General features: G+C 28.7%; 1 protein-coding gene across 1 annotated transcript; it reads right to left on the minus strand.

Moving 5' to 3' along the window:
* Nucleotides 1-692: 692 nt before the first annotated feature.
* On the minus strand, nucleotides 693-14,982 carry LOC129988328 (zinc finger protein OZF-like). Its single transcript, XM_056096533.1, has 2 exons — nucleotides 14,811-14,982; nucleotides 693-2,447 (listed from the first exon to the last, which is right to left on the minus strand). Exon 2 carries the CDS (start codon nucleotides 2,285-2,287, stop codon nucleotides 1,313-1,315), a length of 975 nt encoding a protein of 324 aa, XP_055952508.1. The 5' UTR covers nucleotides 2,288-2,447; nucleotides 14,811-14,982; the 3' UTR covers nucleotides 693-1,312.
* Between the last annotated feature and the right edge of the window lie 4,776 nt (nucleotides 14,983-19,758).

Here is a 19,758-nt window from a genome sequence, read left to right on the forward strand (position 1 = left end):
GTTTTTCCTGTACGTATATTCAAGATATAAGGAACTGCGCGAATAGAGCTCATGTACTAGTTATAATACAATATGATTTTAACGTGTGGAAAATGCAAGGAAAGGAAGCAACAATTTAACATTATTTAAAATTATAATATTTTAATTATATTAAAAGAATTTTGATATTTACACACAATAAAGACAATTTATCTTTATTTATTATCTAGAGTTCAGCAAGACAAAATTTATATATTAAAGCGGTATATATTACCATTTCATACTCTTGAATTGTACGTCACCCAAAATTAATTTTAAATTTTTTAAAAAAAGAAAGAAGATTTTTATCGTATGTAGGCAAACATTCATTCTACCATATTAACATATTTCCAATTGAATGAAAAACAACACTCAATTTTCAATAATAACAAATACATTTAAAAAAAATGATATAAAAAAGTTCCACGTATAATTTTCAAGGAAAGGTCCCATTTGTGCCAGTAATATAATGAATACACTATATATCGATGGATCTTCTTTCTTGTATGAACTTTTGAATTTAAATGAATCCCCTGCACTCAGAGAAGCAATTGGATACAATTCACTAAATTCACTAGATATGCGGAATTACAATTCACTAAATATGTGGACAACATTTTACTTTTAGAAGTAAAAAATATAAAAGTAAAATTAGTTTTTTAAAAACTAATTTGTGACTTCATACAATTCTTTAGGATTAAAAAAACAATATTATAATAGAAAATAAGAAACGTCCAAATGATGCAACATCTCCGACGATACCTTGAGAGAGACGCAAATGAACTAACTGCCTGTGAAAAATTTTTATTGCCTATAACACAAGAACAATGTTCTACATTTTGATGAATAGAATAGTGTTGATTCAGATAATAACAAATAACAATAAAAAAAATTTCTTTCCATAATTACAATAACGTATATAAAAAATATACTTAAAGACAGAATACCAAATACAAATAAATCACAAAGCAATTTTTTCATTCAGCAATAAAGAGATTTTGCTTTCTCGACAAGAGGTTTCATATTATCGCACAAAATATTGTTCACTTTTTTATTCTTTTCCATAGATAAATAAACAATGCAAAGTTAAACAATCTTTTGAAATTTTTATTCATTTATTTTAATACAAACTTTCTAAGAATGAGGTTTGTGTTTCTTTCAATCAGAAGTCATATGTCGATTTAAGTATCATTTCTAAGAAAATTTTCGGCAATACACATAAAAAAATAACTTACATTATTTGTATCAACACAATGGTATATATTTAAATAAACCTTTCGAGAAACACCATACTTCATATATCAAAGGCATGTTTTGCATTTGTATGAGTACACAAGTGTCTATTTAAACTGATTTTCAGAGAAAATGCTTTATTGCATACATCGCAAGAAAAAGGTTTCTCGTTTGTATGTATACGATAATGCAAATTTAAACTACTTTTTTGGGAAAATTCCTTACTGCATAGATCACAAGAATAGGGCTTTTCATTTGTATGAGTACGCAAATGCTGATTTAAATTACCTTTCTGAGCAAATTTTCTACCGCATATATCACAAGAATAAGGTTTTTCATTTGTATGAGTACGGTAATGCTGAATGAAACTACTATTCTCGGAAAATTCTTTACTGCACACATCACAAGAATATTTTTCTTTTTTATGAGAGCGATAATGCTTCTTTAAAGAGCCTTTCAGTAAAAATGTTTTCTCACATACTGCGCAAGTGTAAGGTTCCTCGTCAGTATGAACACGTAAATGATCCTTTAAACAATTTTTCTGAGAGAATGCTTTATTGCATATCTCACAAGAATAAGGTTTTTCGTTCGAATGAGTACGCAAATGCTGTTTTAAACGGCTTGCCAAATAAAATGCTTTAGTGCATATATCACAAGAAAAAGGTTTATTATTTGTATGAGTCCGACAATGTGCAACTAAATTATTTTTACGACAAAATGTTTTGCCACATGTATCACAAGAATAAGATTTTTCATTTGTATGCATACGAAAATGTTCTTTTAATTGACATTTCCAAGAAAATGCTTTACTACAAATATCACAAGAATAAGGTTTTTTGTTTGAATAATTTGTATGGTAACGAATGTGCCTGCTTAAATAACATTTGAGGGCAAACGTTTGGCCACAAGTTTCACAGGTAAAACGCTTTTCATCCAATCGAGTTTCAAGGCCGTCATTTAAATTAGCATCCAATGCTTTAATATGCAAATCACCAATCAAAGGCGTTTCATTTATGCCTCCTTTAGATGCCTCCATTTTCTAATGTTTTCTCTCTTAAACAAGAACAGCTGGAGTCAGAGCAACACTTATTTTGCCCTAGAATGTACTTTTCTTCTGTATATATTAAAGATACATAACCATTCCATTTTGCAGAAAAAATTTAGTTTTTAATTAGTATCTGGTCATCTCCAGTCATCTGAAAGAGAAAAAAAAAAAGCATGTCAATACCACCAAACATTTAATGCATCATTTTATCACACTTCAGACTTCAATATGCAACGGAGAAAAATAAAACAACGAAGCAAATTTTAAAAACAAATAAAAAGTATATTTTCATTTTTTTAAAAATGAGATTAAAACGATTAACATGCTAATGACCAATAAATAAATAAATAAATAAAGAATACCAGTATTATCTAATATTTTGTGTAATTACCGGTAATAATAAAATGCCATCAAAAACATAACTTGTAAAAAAAACCAAGTCTCGCAACTCAGTTCTTCTATCGTAAAAAATTGTGAGATCCATGTAATACCAAGTTGGTCAATTTATTCAGTCCCTACTTAAGGGTCCTTCTGTCTTAAGTTATTACGTAATTAGTTAACCTAACAACATCTTATAGTGACCATATCAATATCAAAAATCTTTTATGGTTTAAATAAATAGATTGACTTGGCCATCGCATGAAAACACAATGTATCTTTACATTAAATTAGATTACATTAACATATTATATTAAATTAGATTGTTTAGTGCGATTACCAAGTCAATCTATTTATTTAAACCATAAAAGATTTTTAATATTGATATGGTCACTATAAGTTGTTGTTAAGGTAGCTAATTACGTAATAACTTAAGACAGAAGGACCCTTAAGTAGGGACTGAATAAATTGACCAACTTGGTATTACATGGATCTCACAATTTTTTACGATAGAAGAACTGAGTTGCGAGACTTGGTTTTTTTTACAAGTTATGTTTTTGATGGCATCTCATTTCTTTTTGTATGTAGTCTTCCTCTTTTTCTTTTCCGGTACTACTTCTTGAGTTTCAGCTACATTTTTTCTTAAAGCCCACTCCCTGTCTCAATGGGTTTTTCTCATAAGCTTTGATGTTATATATATATATATATATATACATACACTTATTATTTCATTATTATTATTTATACATATACTGGTACACTGAGTCATTCACTGCAAATGTAACTTTGTAATCTGGGGGCACGGCATCCTATATATTATATATATTTATATGGGATTACAAAGTTATTTATGCAGTTGGTGTATCTAGAAAACTAGATCGAAATTGCAAAATATTTTTGTTTTTTCTTGATTTATACACTAAACACTTGATTGTATTCTAAATTTGAAGCTTCTATACGTCTTAACCCAAACTTTCAGAGTTTTTATTAAAAAGCTCTTTTCAGTGCCACCAGTTCCACTCACAAAACAGCGTAAAACGTCAGCGTTATTATCAGTTGTGTCCATTTTATTTGTGATCATATCGAAGACTCTTTTTTGATTGGCATTAAGTTTTGCGATCATACTTTGAAGATCAGTTTCCTCTTCTTCTACCAGATTGATTCTCTGAAAGTCACCCATTGCGTTTGCAGCTTCCACAGCTTCAAATTGAATTATTTCAAATTAAATATTGTTACAAACCTGTAATTTAGATTCCCAGCGAGAATAATGCCATCATAAGAAAGACCGTTTTACATTAATCTGTATTAGATGCTGAGCCAGTGATCCCAGAGCTTGGTGACAAACTTGGCGACCATTTGGCGACGAATTTACCGACAAAATAGATAATGCTCGAAACTTCGAGAAATTTATCGATACGTCCATTATTACACGCATATTTTAGTTTTTCCTTGATTTATACACTAAACACTAATTGTATTCTAAATTTAAAACTTCTATGTCTATTAGAAGTGTCTTAGAGTTTTGATGATCGGTCAGTCAGTCAGTCAGTGACAAAATTCACAAACTTTGACTAGTTATAATTCTTAAACTACTGGTTCAAATTTAATGAAATTTGAAATATACCGTGTTTATATAATGCCTGCTCGGTTACTGAAAATTCAGGCTTCTAGTTTTATTCACAACGAAGTTATAGGGGATCGAAAATGGCCTGAACTGCTTCGAGAAAAGGATGGTACGGCGTGCCGCTTGTTTTTGCTCGACTTGGTGGGGGCACTACCGTGCCCCCAGATATATTACGAGCTTAACATGATGGTTTCGATATAGCAATTCTTACCCATTCTTGGTAGGAGTAGATAAAAAAAAATATTCGAAAATTAGTCCAAATTCGTTTATTGCTATTGGTTTCCGTTTCATCTCGAATGATGTCCCCGTAATTATGTTGATTTCGGAACTATGTCACGAGCACAACAAACTGTAGTCAGTTACACTAATGTCCGGTTTACACTCGGCCAGTAGACAGTGCATGCGTAGAGAGGGACTGATTTATGTTTGCCACAATTTCCTAAGATAGATTCTGGCATTTCATGCTTGTCTATAAATTGCCGTTTTGGCGTCCCTGAATTTTTCTTTTTCACTGTGTATCATATTAAAATGATGGATATTTACACAGATAAACATGGTAAAATAAAAAATAAAAGGTCAACATACCTCATTTTGGAAAACTATAGAAAAGAAATGGCAAACAAAGTGAAACAACCTCGCATCAGAAACAACAAAGAACAAAAAATGTCGGAATTAATCTATGATAAGTGATCCATTTTTTCACGTCAAAAAGACCGATAAATTCTACAAACGCATGCGCAGTAAGAAAAAAATGGCAGCGGCATGTTGTTGTCCCGTCGGGACAATTACTTGCCATCGACCGAATAGCATTTTTCAACCTTTCTACGCATGCGCTGCCTACTGGCAGTCTTATAACTGGCCAAGTGTAAGCCCAGCATAAGGAAAAACAATCCACATGAATGCAGGATCACATTCGTTACAAATACTTAAAATGAAATAGCTTAAAATTTATATTTCGATGATGCATTTCAGAAAAATTTAGAAGAAACCTTCTCTATGATAGCCTGTAAAAACTTTCAATGGAAGCATCCGACTATTTACAGTACGACCTACAACACAATATCCAGTCATATGATTCTTTGAAATGACCATCAGCATTTTCTATTCGTTATTTTTAAAGAAAAGCCCTTTAGATTTATAAAAACAAATCAACATTTGCAAAAAATGACGTATTTTTCGACACGCTGAAAACAAGATTGTTGAAATTAAAAGTGTGTAAGATATTTGAAACTAAATCGATGCCTTTAATATAATTCGCAATCAATGTGAGAATCAATCAATAGGTTTAGTTTAATTTAGTTATATTAATGTCCGGTTTTAAAGCAACACTACGTCTATTTTACCTTGTACTTCTGAACCGCGGTTAGATGACGAGGACGCCACCTCATCTCCAAACTTCCACACCACACCAACGGGAGGACATTTGCCTCCGATGGATTTAACTAGGGTTGAACGTGCACCAGACCCGCTTACACAAACGACGGTTCTTCGGTGGAATTGCAATCGGAGATGGGAGAGTTACGTCACTCTTACACATATTTGCGCACAATATGTTACATTTTAGCTTTGTAATAAAAACGAGAGATAGTGCTGTCCCTGAAGCATACCGAGAATCACTTTAATAAAAATTTTATCCATCCCGCATAAAACTAGTGAATTCTGGACTAAGTGATGAATGCTATATGGGCTGTGATTTTTATTTTCAGAGTGAGAAAATGAGCATTTTTTCTTTCGTGATATAATAAAATTAACCGAGTATGCATTTCGGATGCCTTGCTTTCAAACAATTGAAATCAAAGCTAGGCAGATAACTAAAATTTCGAAAACAAGATTGCACATTAAATTTCATTTATTGAAGTCTTTGCGCTTTAGATTTATCGCGTTTACATTCATGAGAATGTATGGACCGCCAGACAACGGATTTGTTTCAAAATATGTAATCTAAATATTAGATATCAAAATTTTGAGTCAAATTTCATTTCATCCAGTCGTTGCGTTTTTTAGTCATTATATATACTAGTAAGCGAAAGAACAGACCGACAGACGATTACCCCTTTGACAAATTTAGTGTAAAATCTGATAAGAATCTACATATTAGATACTGAGTCTGTTGACTAAATTTTATTCTTCTACGCGTTTTATAATTACGTCCAGATGTACTGGGTTAGCCAGCCAGATTGACTGCAAATGGATTTGTTCGAAATTTGATAAAAAATTTAGATTTGGAGCAAAAACCACAACCAAATTTCTCAAAACGTTTTTGAATGACTGCATTCGCAGAATGCTAAACATAATTCTAAAAAAATGTGTTGTTTCTCGGACTAAGAGAAGGCTAAAACTTAGAAATTCGTCAAAATTTCCAGTTCCAAGTTTTTGACAATTACACTACTTCCCCTCGTATATGAAAAAGTAAAAAAAAAAAAAAAAAAAAAAAAAAAAAAGAGAGAGAGAGAGAGATATTAAACACCAATTATACTTAATTTTATTTACATAAATGGAAATCCTTCTCTGTATTTTCAGTTTTTTTTTTTTTGTGTGTGTGTGTGTGTGTGTTATTTAATATTATATATTCTATCCTTTAATATGTTTGGGAATAGTCAACCTTAATTTAAGTACTAATTAATTAATATTAAAGATTCCCGATAAACAATCCATCTTAATCATTCCTTTGCTAGATATACGAAAAGCTAATTTGAAGTCCCCACTCTAGAACTCTGCAAGATATATCTGGTCATAGGAAAGATAGGGAGTTTCTAAGTTAATACTGCTAACATTAAGAGATTAAAATTTAAATTAAGAGAATATCAATTTTAAGAGAAGACAACCAAAAAATGTTCTTTGATCTTAAATGTTTAAAACTTCTTTGATTAGTAATTAGGATAAATAATAATATACGTAGATCTCTTAATATAAACTGCTGCTTGAAATAGAATTTCAATAGTTACAAAATTCAGGTAAGTTCAAACAAATAAGATTCATAGAACATGACGAAATGTGCATTCAATGAAATGCAATTAGGCAGGAAAATAAGTATATTTTTTTATCATGTGAGAACATGATGTTGTTTTGGTTAGGGTGTTTTGAAACTCGAAATCGCATAGGCAATGAATAAAGCATAAATGGCAATTTTCAGCACCATCTTTTAATCGCATATATTTTTTACCTGCTTTTACCACTATTGCATTACTATTAAGTATGCTTCTTTGACAGCAGATGCGTTTTTAAAAGATTGAGGTAGAACTATGACATCATAACTGTTATTTCATTTCAAAATCGGTCGAGCTCCAAAACATTGTTGGCCAGACAGAAAAATTGAAAATGAAAGTTTAAAAAACTTTATATATATATATATTACAGTGAAAATCCGAAATCAGTCAAAACGCGAATTCACTAGGGAAAATGCGCTTTAACTGACAATGCTAGGGAGAAGCCGAATTAACTAGGGAAAATGCGTTCTAACTGACAACGCTAGGGAGAACCCGTTTTCTCTAGTTATTTCAGGTATTATCAGGTAAAACCATATGATTTAAGCTCATATCAGTTAATGGTCATATGATTTAATACCATATGACCATTATGATTAAACCATCTAGATTTCTTAATTGTGAAATTTTCAAAGTCGTCTAGTTTTATTCACGTTGGAACGTGCTTGTGTTGTTGATTTATTTACGATGAGTAAAGAAAATGTTAATGTTCCTTGAACCAAATATTGGAAAAAAAAAATTTCTCGGACAATTACAGTTTTTTACATAAAAAAACAACAACAGAATACCTTTAAATCTATTACACACGATGCACACAACACTCTCTTATCTGAGGTTGAAGAAGCAAAATCTGCCGTAGAAAGTACCGCAATTTCAGTACCGCAGATTAAAAAGGTTTAACATTCTTGAAATCGGTGAAATAAAAAAGTTGGTTTCATCAAATGAGCCCATAAAATATTATTTACCAGTTGAAGAACTTTTTGATGCAACTGAATTTGCATGTGTGGCCATAGGACATGGTGATAGAGACTGGCTTAAAATTGAAAATTTGCTAATAAAACTACTGAGATTATACAATTTTTGTTTTATCGATGTTTGAAACATGCCAACAACAACAACAAAAAAAGAGTTTGGTTTCTAAACCTTTTATTCATTCAGAAATGAATAGACGTTGCCAAGCGAATTTGATTGGCATGCAATCTCAGGCAGATAATGAATTTAGGTTGAATATGGTTTACCAGGAACATTTAACAAATTTTGCGTTACTATGACCACTTCAAAGCAAGGGAACGGAAGAGACTGCTTTGCAAGTACTTGATATCTTTTTGATATTAGGGACTCCTGCAATCTGATATTTGGAAATTCTGTTATACAGCAGTTATGTACGTATTGGCTAGAATTGAAGATCGTTTATCGGAAACTTCGTCACAGCCAGTCGCAGGGTTAGGTTGAGAGGGCTAACCAAGACGTAGAAAATATGTTGGCTTCATGTATAAAGGATAATCAAACTACAAAGTGGTCCAATGTTATTCGTTTTGCCCAATTCATGAAAAACAGAGCTCTACATTTAGGAATTAAACAATCAACATATAAATTTATGCTTGGGATTGATCTAAGAGGTGGAATTACAACTTCAACCTTGACATCAGATATTATAAAAAGATATCGAAGACGAGGCTGAACTGCAGAAAATTTTCGAGGACATGAATGCAGAAACAAAGGAATGATTAAAACAAAGATTTAACTCAAAATTACACTATTAGTCACAAAATTACATACCAAATGATATATTTAAGATATTGCCTTTTTGAGCTATCGCGTTGACACGTTTCTGAAAGTATAGACCGACAGACGATGAACCTCTTACTGATTTTGCTCAAAACTTGATAGATGTCTGTACTATAGATGCTAAATACTATAGATGTTAGATTTTACTTGATAGAAATCTGCAAATTTGAAACAAAGGCTGTTTACCAAATTTCAGCCATCTAGCTCAAAGCATTTTTTTGTTTTAGTTATCTTTGTCATAGACAGACCAACAGGCATACATTTTCTAAACTTTTTTCTTTTGTTCTTCAAACTCGGTGAGGTCTAAAACGAAGAAGATTCGTCAAAATCTCGAGTTCGATTTTCTTGTCGATTACTATATTTTCTCTTTACTATGTATGTGTATAAACTGTGTCCAAAACCAATTTCTCAAAAATTGTTAACTAAAGAAAAAAAATTCATTGATTCAAACAAAATTTTTATAATTTAAAAGCTACTTTTGTAATCTTTAAAACGGCGTTAAAATAATTTTTGTATGATAATATGCTTTGATGTTATGATGAAAATACGTTAAAACTCTGTTTTTAATTTTTTTAATTAAAAGTTTGAGAAATCCGTTCTTAGTGAACCTCTAATGGCCCCAAAATAACTTTCCAAATTTCATGCACCTAACTTCAAAGGCTTAAGTTGCGCGTTGCTGCGGACAAACCTTTATATGTTATACGAGGTGTCAATGAAAAAAATTCTATAAGAATTATAAAAAGAAAAAAAAAATCGTTATAAAAGGATAGAATCTAAGGCCTGGTAAATAAAAGTTTCAAATAACTTTTTTTTTTATTTCTTAAAAATTTTTAAGTAAGAGATCTAGCATTTCCCCCTCCCCTTAATCAAAACTAAAATTTGTCGATATTGGTCCAACAAATAAAAATTTCAAATGAATGGGGTCATTGAAAAAACACCACGAAAGATATCAGGATCATTGAAAATTTAAGGCTACAAGTTAAAATTTTATCATACTAGATTTTATACGACTTACTACCGTAATTACATATTGCAATTAATTATAATTCAATATAGTGCAGTTCAATACCTGTAACAAGTCGTACATACGACTGTTCCAAAATGACATATTAATGAGAATGATGGTCGAATATGTAAGCGTTTTTACATCAGCTTCTCATATGTTCAATATATCGTTTTGGCGCATCAAATTCATCTTTCAATTTTCTTCTTTTACGCTAATCGGACCAATTTTCATACTCTTCTTTAACAACACATTAAAGATTAAATACTTACTTACCAAGCATAAATAAATTCTTCAGCATCTAAAACATTAAAAATTGAAGTTCGAACGCTTTGTCTAATCGCAACAAGTACGACACAGTACTTATTTCCTACTGCCCTTTCCGGATAACTGTTATAGTATTTAAATAAATGGCAATGTACATTATTGAAGATGCATTTAAAATTGTTCCATTTTAAAAATGAAAATATACCATACATATCGTCACGTAAACCATTTTAAAAGTGAGGAAAATAAAGCGATGCTCGTATAAATTAAACAGATACCAAATTAAAAATTTCAAATAAAACAAAAATATAAAATGAAATATCTAAAATGCACAATTTTCCATATAACTACTTTCTTTTTAATCATAAAAGTATATTATAAAATTCACTGATCAGAATGCTTATGGAAACTGCAGTACAGCAATCTTCAAAAATGTACTATTTTAATATCAAGTATTCAAAATATCAATACATTTATTATAATATTTCGATATCAGTTAGAAGAAAATGAAATAAAAAAAATTAATTTTAAAATTACAATCAATATAATCAACAATATTTCTTGTCTTTTAAGCACAAAAAAAGTTACATAATGAGCTATTATGGCTTTTTTATGTAACATTTAATAGATGGCATAACATCAAAAATATTTTTTTATAACAATCAACTGGTCTTTTATTCATTGACAGAATTAATGCCTTTTTAAAACCTCACTGACTTTATGAATGTGAAATATTCTCCTAAAAATAATTTTTATCACAAAATATAAGTCTATAATTAGTTAATTATTATTAAACTATTTTATTTGTATAACAGAATAAAGAGAGAAAAATCTTATTTTAACTAAAACAAAGATTTAATAAACATTATAACAGGAATGATTGTATCTACAATTGTAAAAATCTTTTGTAAATCTTAAGAATTTGATTTTAATAATTAATAAATTTCTTTTTAATCAATATGCATTTTTACCTTGAAACAATACAGATCAGATATTCATAAGCAAATTTCTAATTTGCAAAAAGTACTAATATATTTTAGTACAGCAATATTAACAGTTTTTAATATTTTTGTTTCTAGTATATATATATATATATATATATATATATATATATATATAAAATGAAACATAAATAAAGTTAATGGCAAGAAAAATTTTAATTTTAATTAAATTTCAAAAAAACAAATAAAAAAAAACAGAAAATATCATACTAACAAGGACAAACATCTTGATAATTTTATAAATTTGTAATAAGTCATAACAATATTTCTTTAACATAATACTTCACAGGGAAAAACTAATGCACTAAGATACACCAATCTGAAAATATAACTTGCAAAAATGAATTCTGTAAACTAATTGAAATTAAATAAAATAATAAATAAAAATAAAATAAAATTTTTCTATAAGTATACACTAACTCCATCTTTATCCTCTAACAAAACATATTTAAGCATTCTTTTTTTTTTTAATTTCTTTTCCTGTATAAAACTGCTCAAGTTATAAAGTAAAAATGAAAAAAAAATGTAGTTTTGCAATGTGTTAAGCATTAAGAAAAAAGAAAAAACTGTAAAGGTAACAGTAAACAGTTATACACAGAAAAATGTTTAGATTCTTTCTTCTGCCTCTAAATAAAAAATTATTCTTAAAAACTCTTTTATCACATCCATAAAATTAATAATACTATATTATATCTAATTTTTATTCATAATTTTTTATCAGAATTTGATTTTAGATTAATCAAAATATTATTAAGAATCTAATCAGATATTTAGAAACTAAACAGCTTCTAAATAACTTTACAGACATAAGAAAAAGATAATAATACAAAAAAGAAATTGATTTTCTTAAATTAATCACAATGAATATTATAAGATCCTGGATAATTTACTAATTCATGCATTTATAAATTAGCAGGCTGAAAATATGTAGAAACAATTTTGTCTGCTAATTTAATAAGTATCAGAAGAAAAAATGCATTGGTCAATAAGAGACTATCTATGTATTTTAATGGAATTTCCATTATCAGTATTTAATTCTGCATATTTCAGTCACAGCACTTACATGTTTATTTCTCTCTTCTTCTTCTTCTTTTTTTTTTTTTTTTCAGTGCCAATCTAGTAGTATTTTCAGTATTTAAAATGATAATACAATAGTCCTTTTCTTAAAGAATTTTGCACATATGCATTAACTGCCTTTTATTGGTGAATATAGTTTATAGACTAAAATAATACCTTAGGCTTTTTGATAATTAAATACTGGTATACAGTAAATGCATAAGTACCAGTATTTTTTTTAAAAGAAAAAGTAGCAGTATTAATTTTAGGAAATGATGTTAGATTATCAAAAATAAAGTGAGATTTAATATTCTTTTTGTTTTTATATATACTATCAGAAAGAAAATACAATTTAAAAAAATAATTTCATTTATTTTCAAAGGTGAAATATAGACAAAAACGAATACATTCACACTTCTGTTTCCAAGATAAAGATAATAATCAAACATTTAAAACAACTAAAACATAAACAGCTACCAGAATTCTCTTAAAGTTGAATATTTTTATAAAATGATGCCAAGGAATTTTTCTGCTCCTATATTTTCATTTCATGACTTTTTCTTCCAACTTTTAAGCTGCTTTTTTTTTTTTTTTTTTTTAACTAAACTTTAATCCACGTGCATTTAAAGAATTTCAATAGGAATTTTTATCCAAAATAAACTCTTATCTTCTAAATGTAAGACTATTTACTTCATATTTTTCAATGTAGAAAAATATTTTCAGCTGCTATTTTCTAAGCAACTGCCTGCATCCAAAAATCTAGCACAAAAGTTGTTCATTTTAATGAAACATTAATTCACCTAATTTGATTCATTTTTCTGCCATATATCATCAATCATATAACAGTTACACAGAAATAAAAATTTATATACCTCACCATTGAAATCCACCTTGAGTTAGATGGCCTATCTATGAATTCATTTAAGATTTTTACATTTCTTACAGAATTTCACAGGCCAGTTAAATTCCAATCAAAATTACTCAATTTATCGCATTAATATGGAAAAAATATTACACACACACACACAGTCTTATATAAACATAAAATTTTTAACTGGAGGGCATTTTGGATTCTAGGGACCATAATTGATGAAGATCTACAGAAATTCCCCAAAAGTTACAGTATGAAAACCATTATAATAAAAAGTCTTCCTATAAGAAATCTACCTAAAATATGAAAGGAAATCAATACATAATTATGTGAATATTCTGTATAATTACATCATCATTTGGCAAAACTCCAGCATAAAAATATTAAAGAGTATTTATAAGTATATTTATTTTATTATATATATGCATATATGTATTTATATGAATATTACTTTTTAATACATTTAAAGTATAGGGCCTTCTGCAAGATAAATAGATCGTATCTGTCAAAAAGAAAGAAAAAAAAAAACTACTAAAAATTATTAAAACACACAAAAAAAAATTACAAAGAAATAACTAATAAAATAATTACTAGCAAAAGAAGAAAAAAACCTCAATATCTATGAAAAATGGAAACTTAAAATTTATCATTATAGGAAGATAATTAAGTAGCCATAAAGCTAAAAAAAAAAAAAAAAATGGTAGCATACATGAAAATATGTAAATGCGGTCAATGCATGATTGTGATTATTATATTAAATTTTGCATGCATTTAAAAACTTTGTACTAGCATATTTGTTTTCCTTAAAAAAAAAAAAAAAAAAAAAAATACAGTTTCAATAGTTTTTATTTCATACAAGAAAAATTCATAATAATAAAAAAGTATTTTATCCACCTGAAAATTTCCTCTACTTAAAAAAAGAATTACAGAATATAGAACAGTTAACTATTCCTTGAGCATAACAGTATTAAAAAAGATACTATATATATATATATATATATATAATGGCAATTAAGTTAAATATCCAAGTAAATCAACTTTGCTCATACCTGATATATTTTATAATACATGAGTCAAGAGAACAAAAAATATTTTTACATCATTAAAATTCTTTATTTTGCAACAAATTATGTATTTCCGCTATGTAAAACATACCTGTTTTACATAGCGTAATGCATAACTTGTAAATAAATGTCTCAAATTTATTCAGACATTTTATTACAGTATAATAAAATGTCTTCAAATGATAATTTGGCAACTTTTTACTATCATAATATCAATCAGTTATAGTCAGTATCAACATATTGGAGACATAAAATGTATTCTGCTAGCTCTTCACATTTAATGAAACATCGCTAAAGATTTCTCAGATTAATTACTGTAGCTAAAATGTTATCTCACTGCACACAACAGTGAAAGTTAATTCTGCACGATCAATTAAATGAAAAAAATAACTGCATGAATGAAAAGTAATTAACGCTGAAAATTAGATACATACGCATTACTAAATCTAAATAAAAATAGTTAATCGGAGCTATTTACCAGTTTCAATGACGATTCAACGCTTATAACGAATTGAATATACATTCCATAACTATTTGTAGAAAATCTATACCGTCTGAATAAATTTGATATTATTCCACATAATTTATTCAAGAATACAAGTGCTGGTCAAAAAACTTGCTGTCCAGTTTGTTTACAAAACATTTTGTTGTGTTCCTTCCGTTCAAGAATGAAAGTACTTAATTCAAACAAGATTGAATCCGGATTATAGTTCTTTGTCCTATATTAAATAAGTCCGCACATCCGAATCCAAATGGAATTAAAACATTTGAAGGAAGGACCAGCCTGGAGAAGAGAAAAGCGGCAGAACGAAAATGCAATGTTAACGAAGTTAAAAATTTTCTGAACTAGAATGTTTTTCTATGCATGCCAAAATTAATTTGAGAAAATAAGCAATATTAATCATGTTGCATAGTAAGAAATGGAAAATATAAATTAAGTTATCTGGTTGAGGTTATCATCATAGGGAAGGTTTCCATTCACCACTCATTTGGGAATCGAAGAGGGAAGATTTTAAGAAATTTAGCATAGGACATAACATTTTTACTAAAAGAGAAAGAAAAAAACCCTGAAATTAGGGCACACTAAATTCTGTTCTGGTTAAAATTATTCATATGAAAAACTGTGTTTATTTTCTTTAATGCTGATTGAGTTGCTTTTAAAATTTCTTCCAGAAATACTATAGTATTGTATGATATTTGGATTCTGTTCATTTTCATGTTCCTCCCTGTGATCTTCACCTGATTGATTCGTGATAGTTCAAATTTAAAAATGTAATTTGAATGATCAACAAGTTTTTAAAGAGAAATTTATGTACACTATAAGCGCAACGCAAATAGCAATCACGTTTCACAAAATAAACAATGACCCTGTCCTTAATACGTTCTCCAATAACAATGCAGAGTGATCACAAAGATGTCATCTGGTATATATTTAAGATTTGGCCTGGTATATATTATTTAGCCCTAGTAATTCTTCTAAGTCCGATAACATAATATGATTATTCTCTCGCTATCCGCTTCTGCAGCAGTCTAGTCATTCCAAACAATTAAACAGTGTTTTTTTTTTCATGGAGGCTTTAACTTATATTATTGAAAATAATATCTTAAAAGTACCCGACATTCTACTATACATTTCATATATTTTGTTGTATAGAGGGCTTTTAATGAAAATATATATTCCTTTTCGAATTGACAACGGAGCATTTAGTGACAGTCTTTTCTAATGGTAATACAGAATTCCAATGTCCATAATATTTTGTATATTATGAATAATCTATGCCAAAAAATCGGCTCCTTTATTCTTAAAGATCCCACAATGTCTCTTTAATGAGAGAAGACCCCCCCTCCCCCCCCAAGATTGGAAGATTTCCGATTTTCTGAAAGAGTTCGAAGAATCGAGAGGGTTTGAAGAACCGAAGAATCGAGAGATTTTCTTTGTTGTTTATGATCTCATGAAAGCAGTAAAGGAGAAAAATAAACAAATTAAAAATTTAGATGGAACAAATCCATTTATTTGAGGCTGGCTACTTCTCTGTTTAATTAATGCTGTGCAATTTCGATTGAAAAGCAATGCAATCATTATATACAAAATTATTTCATACGGGTTTACTAGTTGTTGCTGTTTTTTTTTTAATTTAATGAAAGATATTTCAGCTTTCATGTTATTCCCATTTATGAAGCTGAAATCTTTGGGATGGATCGCATTTTATGATCTAAATTAATTGCAGTAATCCAGAATGAAGAATATTCCAGAAAATTAAATTTCATTATCACATTGGGAAAAAAATCCGATTTCGTGCTGAATATCAAAATCAATTGGTGGAACATCAAATAGAGTAAAAAGAACATGGCAGCATAGCGCTTTATACCTTTTAATCAAGTGAACTTCTTTGCACACTATTCGAGTATCACTAATTGATTTTACATCTTGATCTACTAACAAACTACAAGAATTAAATATCCAAATACTTCATTGATAAATAAATGAAGTATTGAATAAATCATTTTTTCTTTCTTTTTTTAGTATCAGGCAAAGATTTAACTAATAATTACATTTTTGGAATACAAATTGAAGCGGCCTTTCTACACTAACTTTTGTTCTAAAAATTTTCTACTATATAATATTGAATAACAAAATTAAATGGTTTTTCAGAAAATATTACAGGACGAATCGATCTCAAATCTAAGATTTTCCCCGATATCATGACGTTACTGGATTTAAAGCAAGCTTATTGCGTTCAGCTGAATGCTGATCGAATTTGAAATTAAGGATTTGTTGTGCATGACAGACATACCAACAGTTATTTCCCATCTTGGATAATCATGCCATCAGGAAAGACAATTATTTGACAACTATTAAGGGAAATCGTTATTTATGCTTTGTAAAATATGACCATAAGCTAATTTTTGCGAACAGCCTTTACTAAGCGGAAATTTTTGAATGGAAGATTTAAATACAAATTCTGTTCCTTGTTTTTCAAACAAAAACTGTTCCAATTATTACATGCCTTTGGAAATGCCAGTTTCTTAAAGGATGCTCAAAGTAGAAGGCCGTCAGATATCCTCAAAACTTCCATTAATATTTAAAACATAGTCAAAAATTTTTCTTTTTGCCTTTATTTTTATTCCACTTTTGCATACTTTTTTAAACATAATAAATAAGAACAATTGATAGAAACTCTTTCCTCACCAAACAAGAGTTCGTTGCATATATCCCGAAAAATCTTTAATTTGTCATGCTCAATGTGTTTAAGAAAGAAAGTTTTAACATACTAGAAGTTTGCTTGGTATTATCACAGATTTCTTGATTTACACTGCATTCGAAAAACAAACCTTATTCTATCGCTTTAATAAATTGTAAAAGGGAGAAAAAGAACAATCAAATTGTCATATTTTTAATCGAAGGAAAATTTACACTGAGCTTCCAACAGGGAAATTTTAAAATTCTGCAAATATGATAAAATTTTAAACATTTTTTTTTTCTTTATGATTTGCAGATATATGATCCATTTCAGCCAGTAATATAATGCACGAAACTTCTATTTTTTATGATTTTAAGAATTTGAATTAATCCTAAACACTCAAAAACCTCAGTATAATCCAATGACTCCATGAGTTTCTTAATTTGAGAAGTAAAAAAATATAACAGTATAATTTGATTTGTTTTATGCGAAAAATTAATCCGTAACTTCTTGCAATTTTGAAATATTTTTTTTATTAATATCAAAATAAAGAAATGTACAAATGATGCTGGAGAAGTGATGCCTTAGTGAAAAGAGTTTTCCAGCGAAAATCATTTATATATCGTAAAAATATTCTACTACAATTTGATGAATAGGGTAGCATCGATTCATATTAACTTCTAATACAAGATGATAAAATATTCATGTAGATTAGTACGATAATAGATTTTTCCTTTCCATAATTAGAATAACGTATATTATATAAATACATTTTCTAAGAGGGAATGTTTTGCTACATTTCTCGAAAAAAAAATTTTTCCTTTCGGTAATGATGAGGCTTTGCTTTATTAAGAAAAGGTATTACTTATTACATATAAAATCGTTTTTACTTTGTTCGTTTCTTTGTTATATTATAAAAAGAAAATGAAAGGTTAAATAATATTTGAATATTTTTTATTAATTCATTTATTTTATGATAAACATATTAAGAGTGAGGTTTGTTTTTCTTTGAATGAGCTGTCATGTGTCGATTTAAATACCATTTCTGGGAAAATTTTCTGCTGCATATATCACAAGAATAAGTTCTTTCATTTGTATGAGCACGATAATGTGTATTTAAATAAGCTTTCCGAGAAAATACTATATTACAAACATCACAGGGATGTTTTTCATTTGTATGAGTTCGTAAGTGTAGATTTAAATGACCTTTCTGTGAAAAATTTTTATTGCACACATCACAAGAATAAGGTTTTTCACTTGTATGAGTACGATAATGCTGATTTAAATGACTTTTCTGGGAAAATTCCTTACTGCATACATCACAAGAATGCGGTTTTTCGTTTGTATGAGTACGATAATGCACATTTAAATGACTTCTTTGAGAAAATTCTTTACTACATACATCACAGGGATAAAGTTTTACATTTGAATGAGTACGGAAATGATGCTTTAAATTACCTTTGCAATAAAATGCTTTACCGCATATATCACAGATAAAATTTCTGCTGACTTCATTTGTATGAGTAAGAGAATGCAAAATCAAATTATATTTCGTAGTAAATTTTTTGCTACAAGAATTACAAGAAAAAGGTTTTTCATCCGTATGAGTACGATAATGACGTAACATACGGCACTTAACAGGAAATTTTTTGTTACATACATCACACACAAAAGGCTCCTTTTTGTTCCGAGATGGACTTGCGGCATTTGTATCGTTTTTTTGGACAACTAAATCAGAGTCTAACTGTTCACACTGTTCATTACACAAATTTGTTCCACTTGCCATCATTGAAGTCTTATTATTTTCGGCTTTTAGACTCCTTTTTGACCTTATAAAACGTAAAATACCATATCGAAGCTAACTTTTAACAGCAAGTAGTATTTCTTTAAAACAGAATCAGTCAAAACCCTCTGCTTAATTTCAAAGAACAAATCTTTTCTTTTCAATGACATCAGGTCATTCTCAAATGATGACTCGCCTGAAAATAAAATTCTATTAGTTTTTCAATGTCATTTTTTAACTAAAGACAATTTATTTTTTCAAATATTAAGAACAGAAAATACAAAATACTTCTACCAAATTATTTTTGAAAAAATATTAAGTTTGCCAATGGTTATGGTCCCCTTCCCTATATAAAATATAGAAATGAAATAAATTAGCAAGTGCTAAAGTCGAAAAACTCAACTAAACACTCTCATAATAAAGGGGAATTTAATATAAAAGGAATAATGACATTGTACGTT

Source organism: Argiope bruennichi, chromosome 10 (assembly GCF_947563725.1).
Source record: "Argiope bruennichi chromosome 10, qqArgBrue1.1, whole genome shotgun sequence".
NCBI lineage: Eukaryota > Metazoa > Arthropoda > Arachnida > Araneae > Araneidae > Argiope > Argiope bruennichi.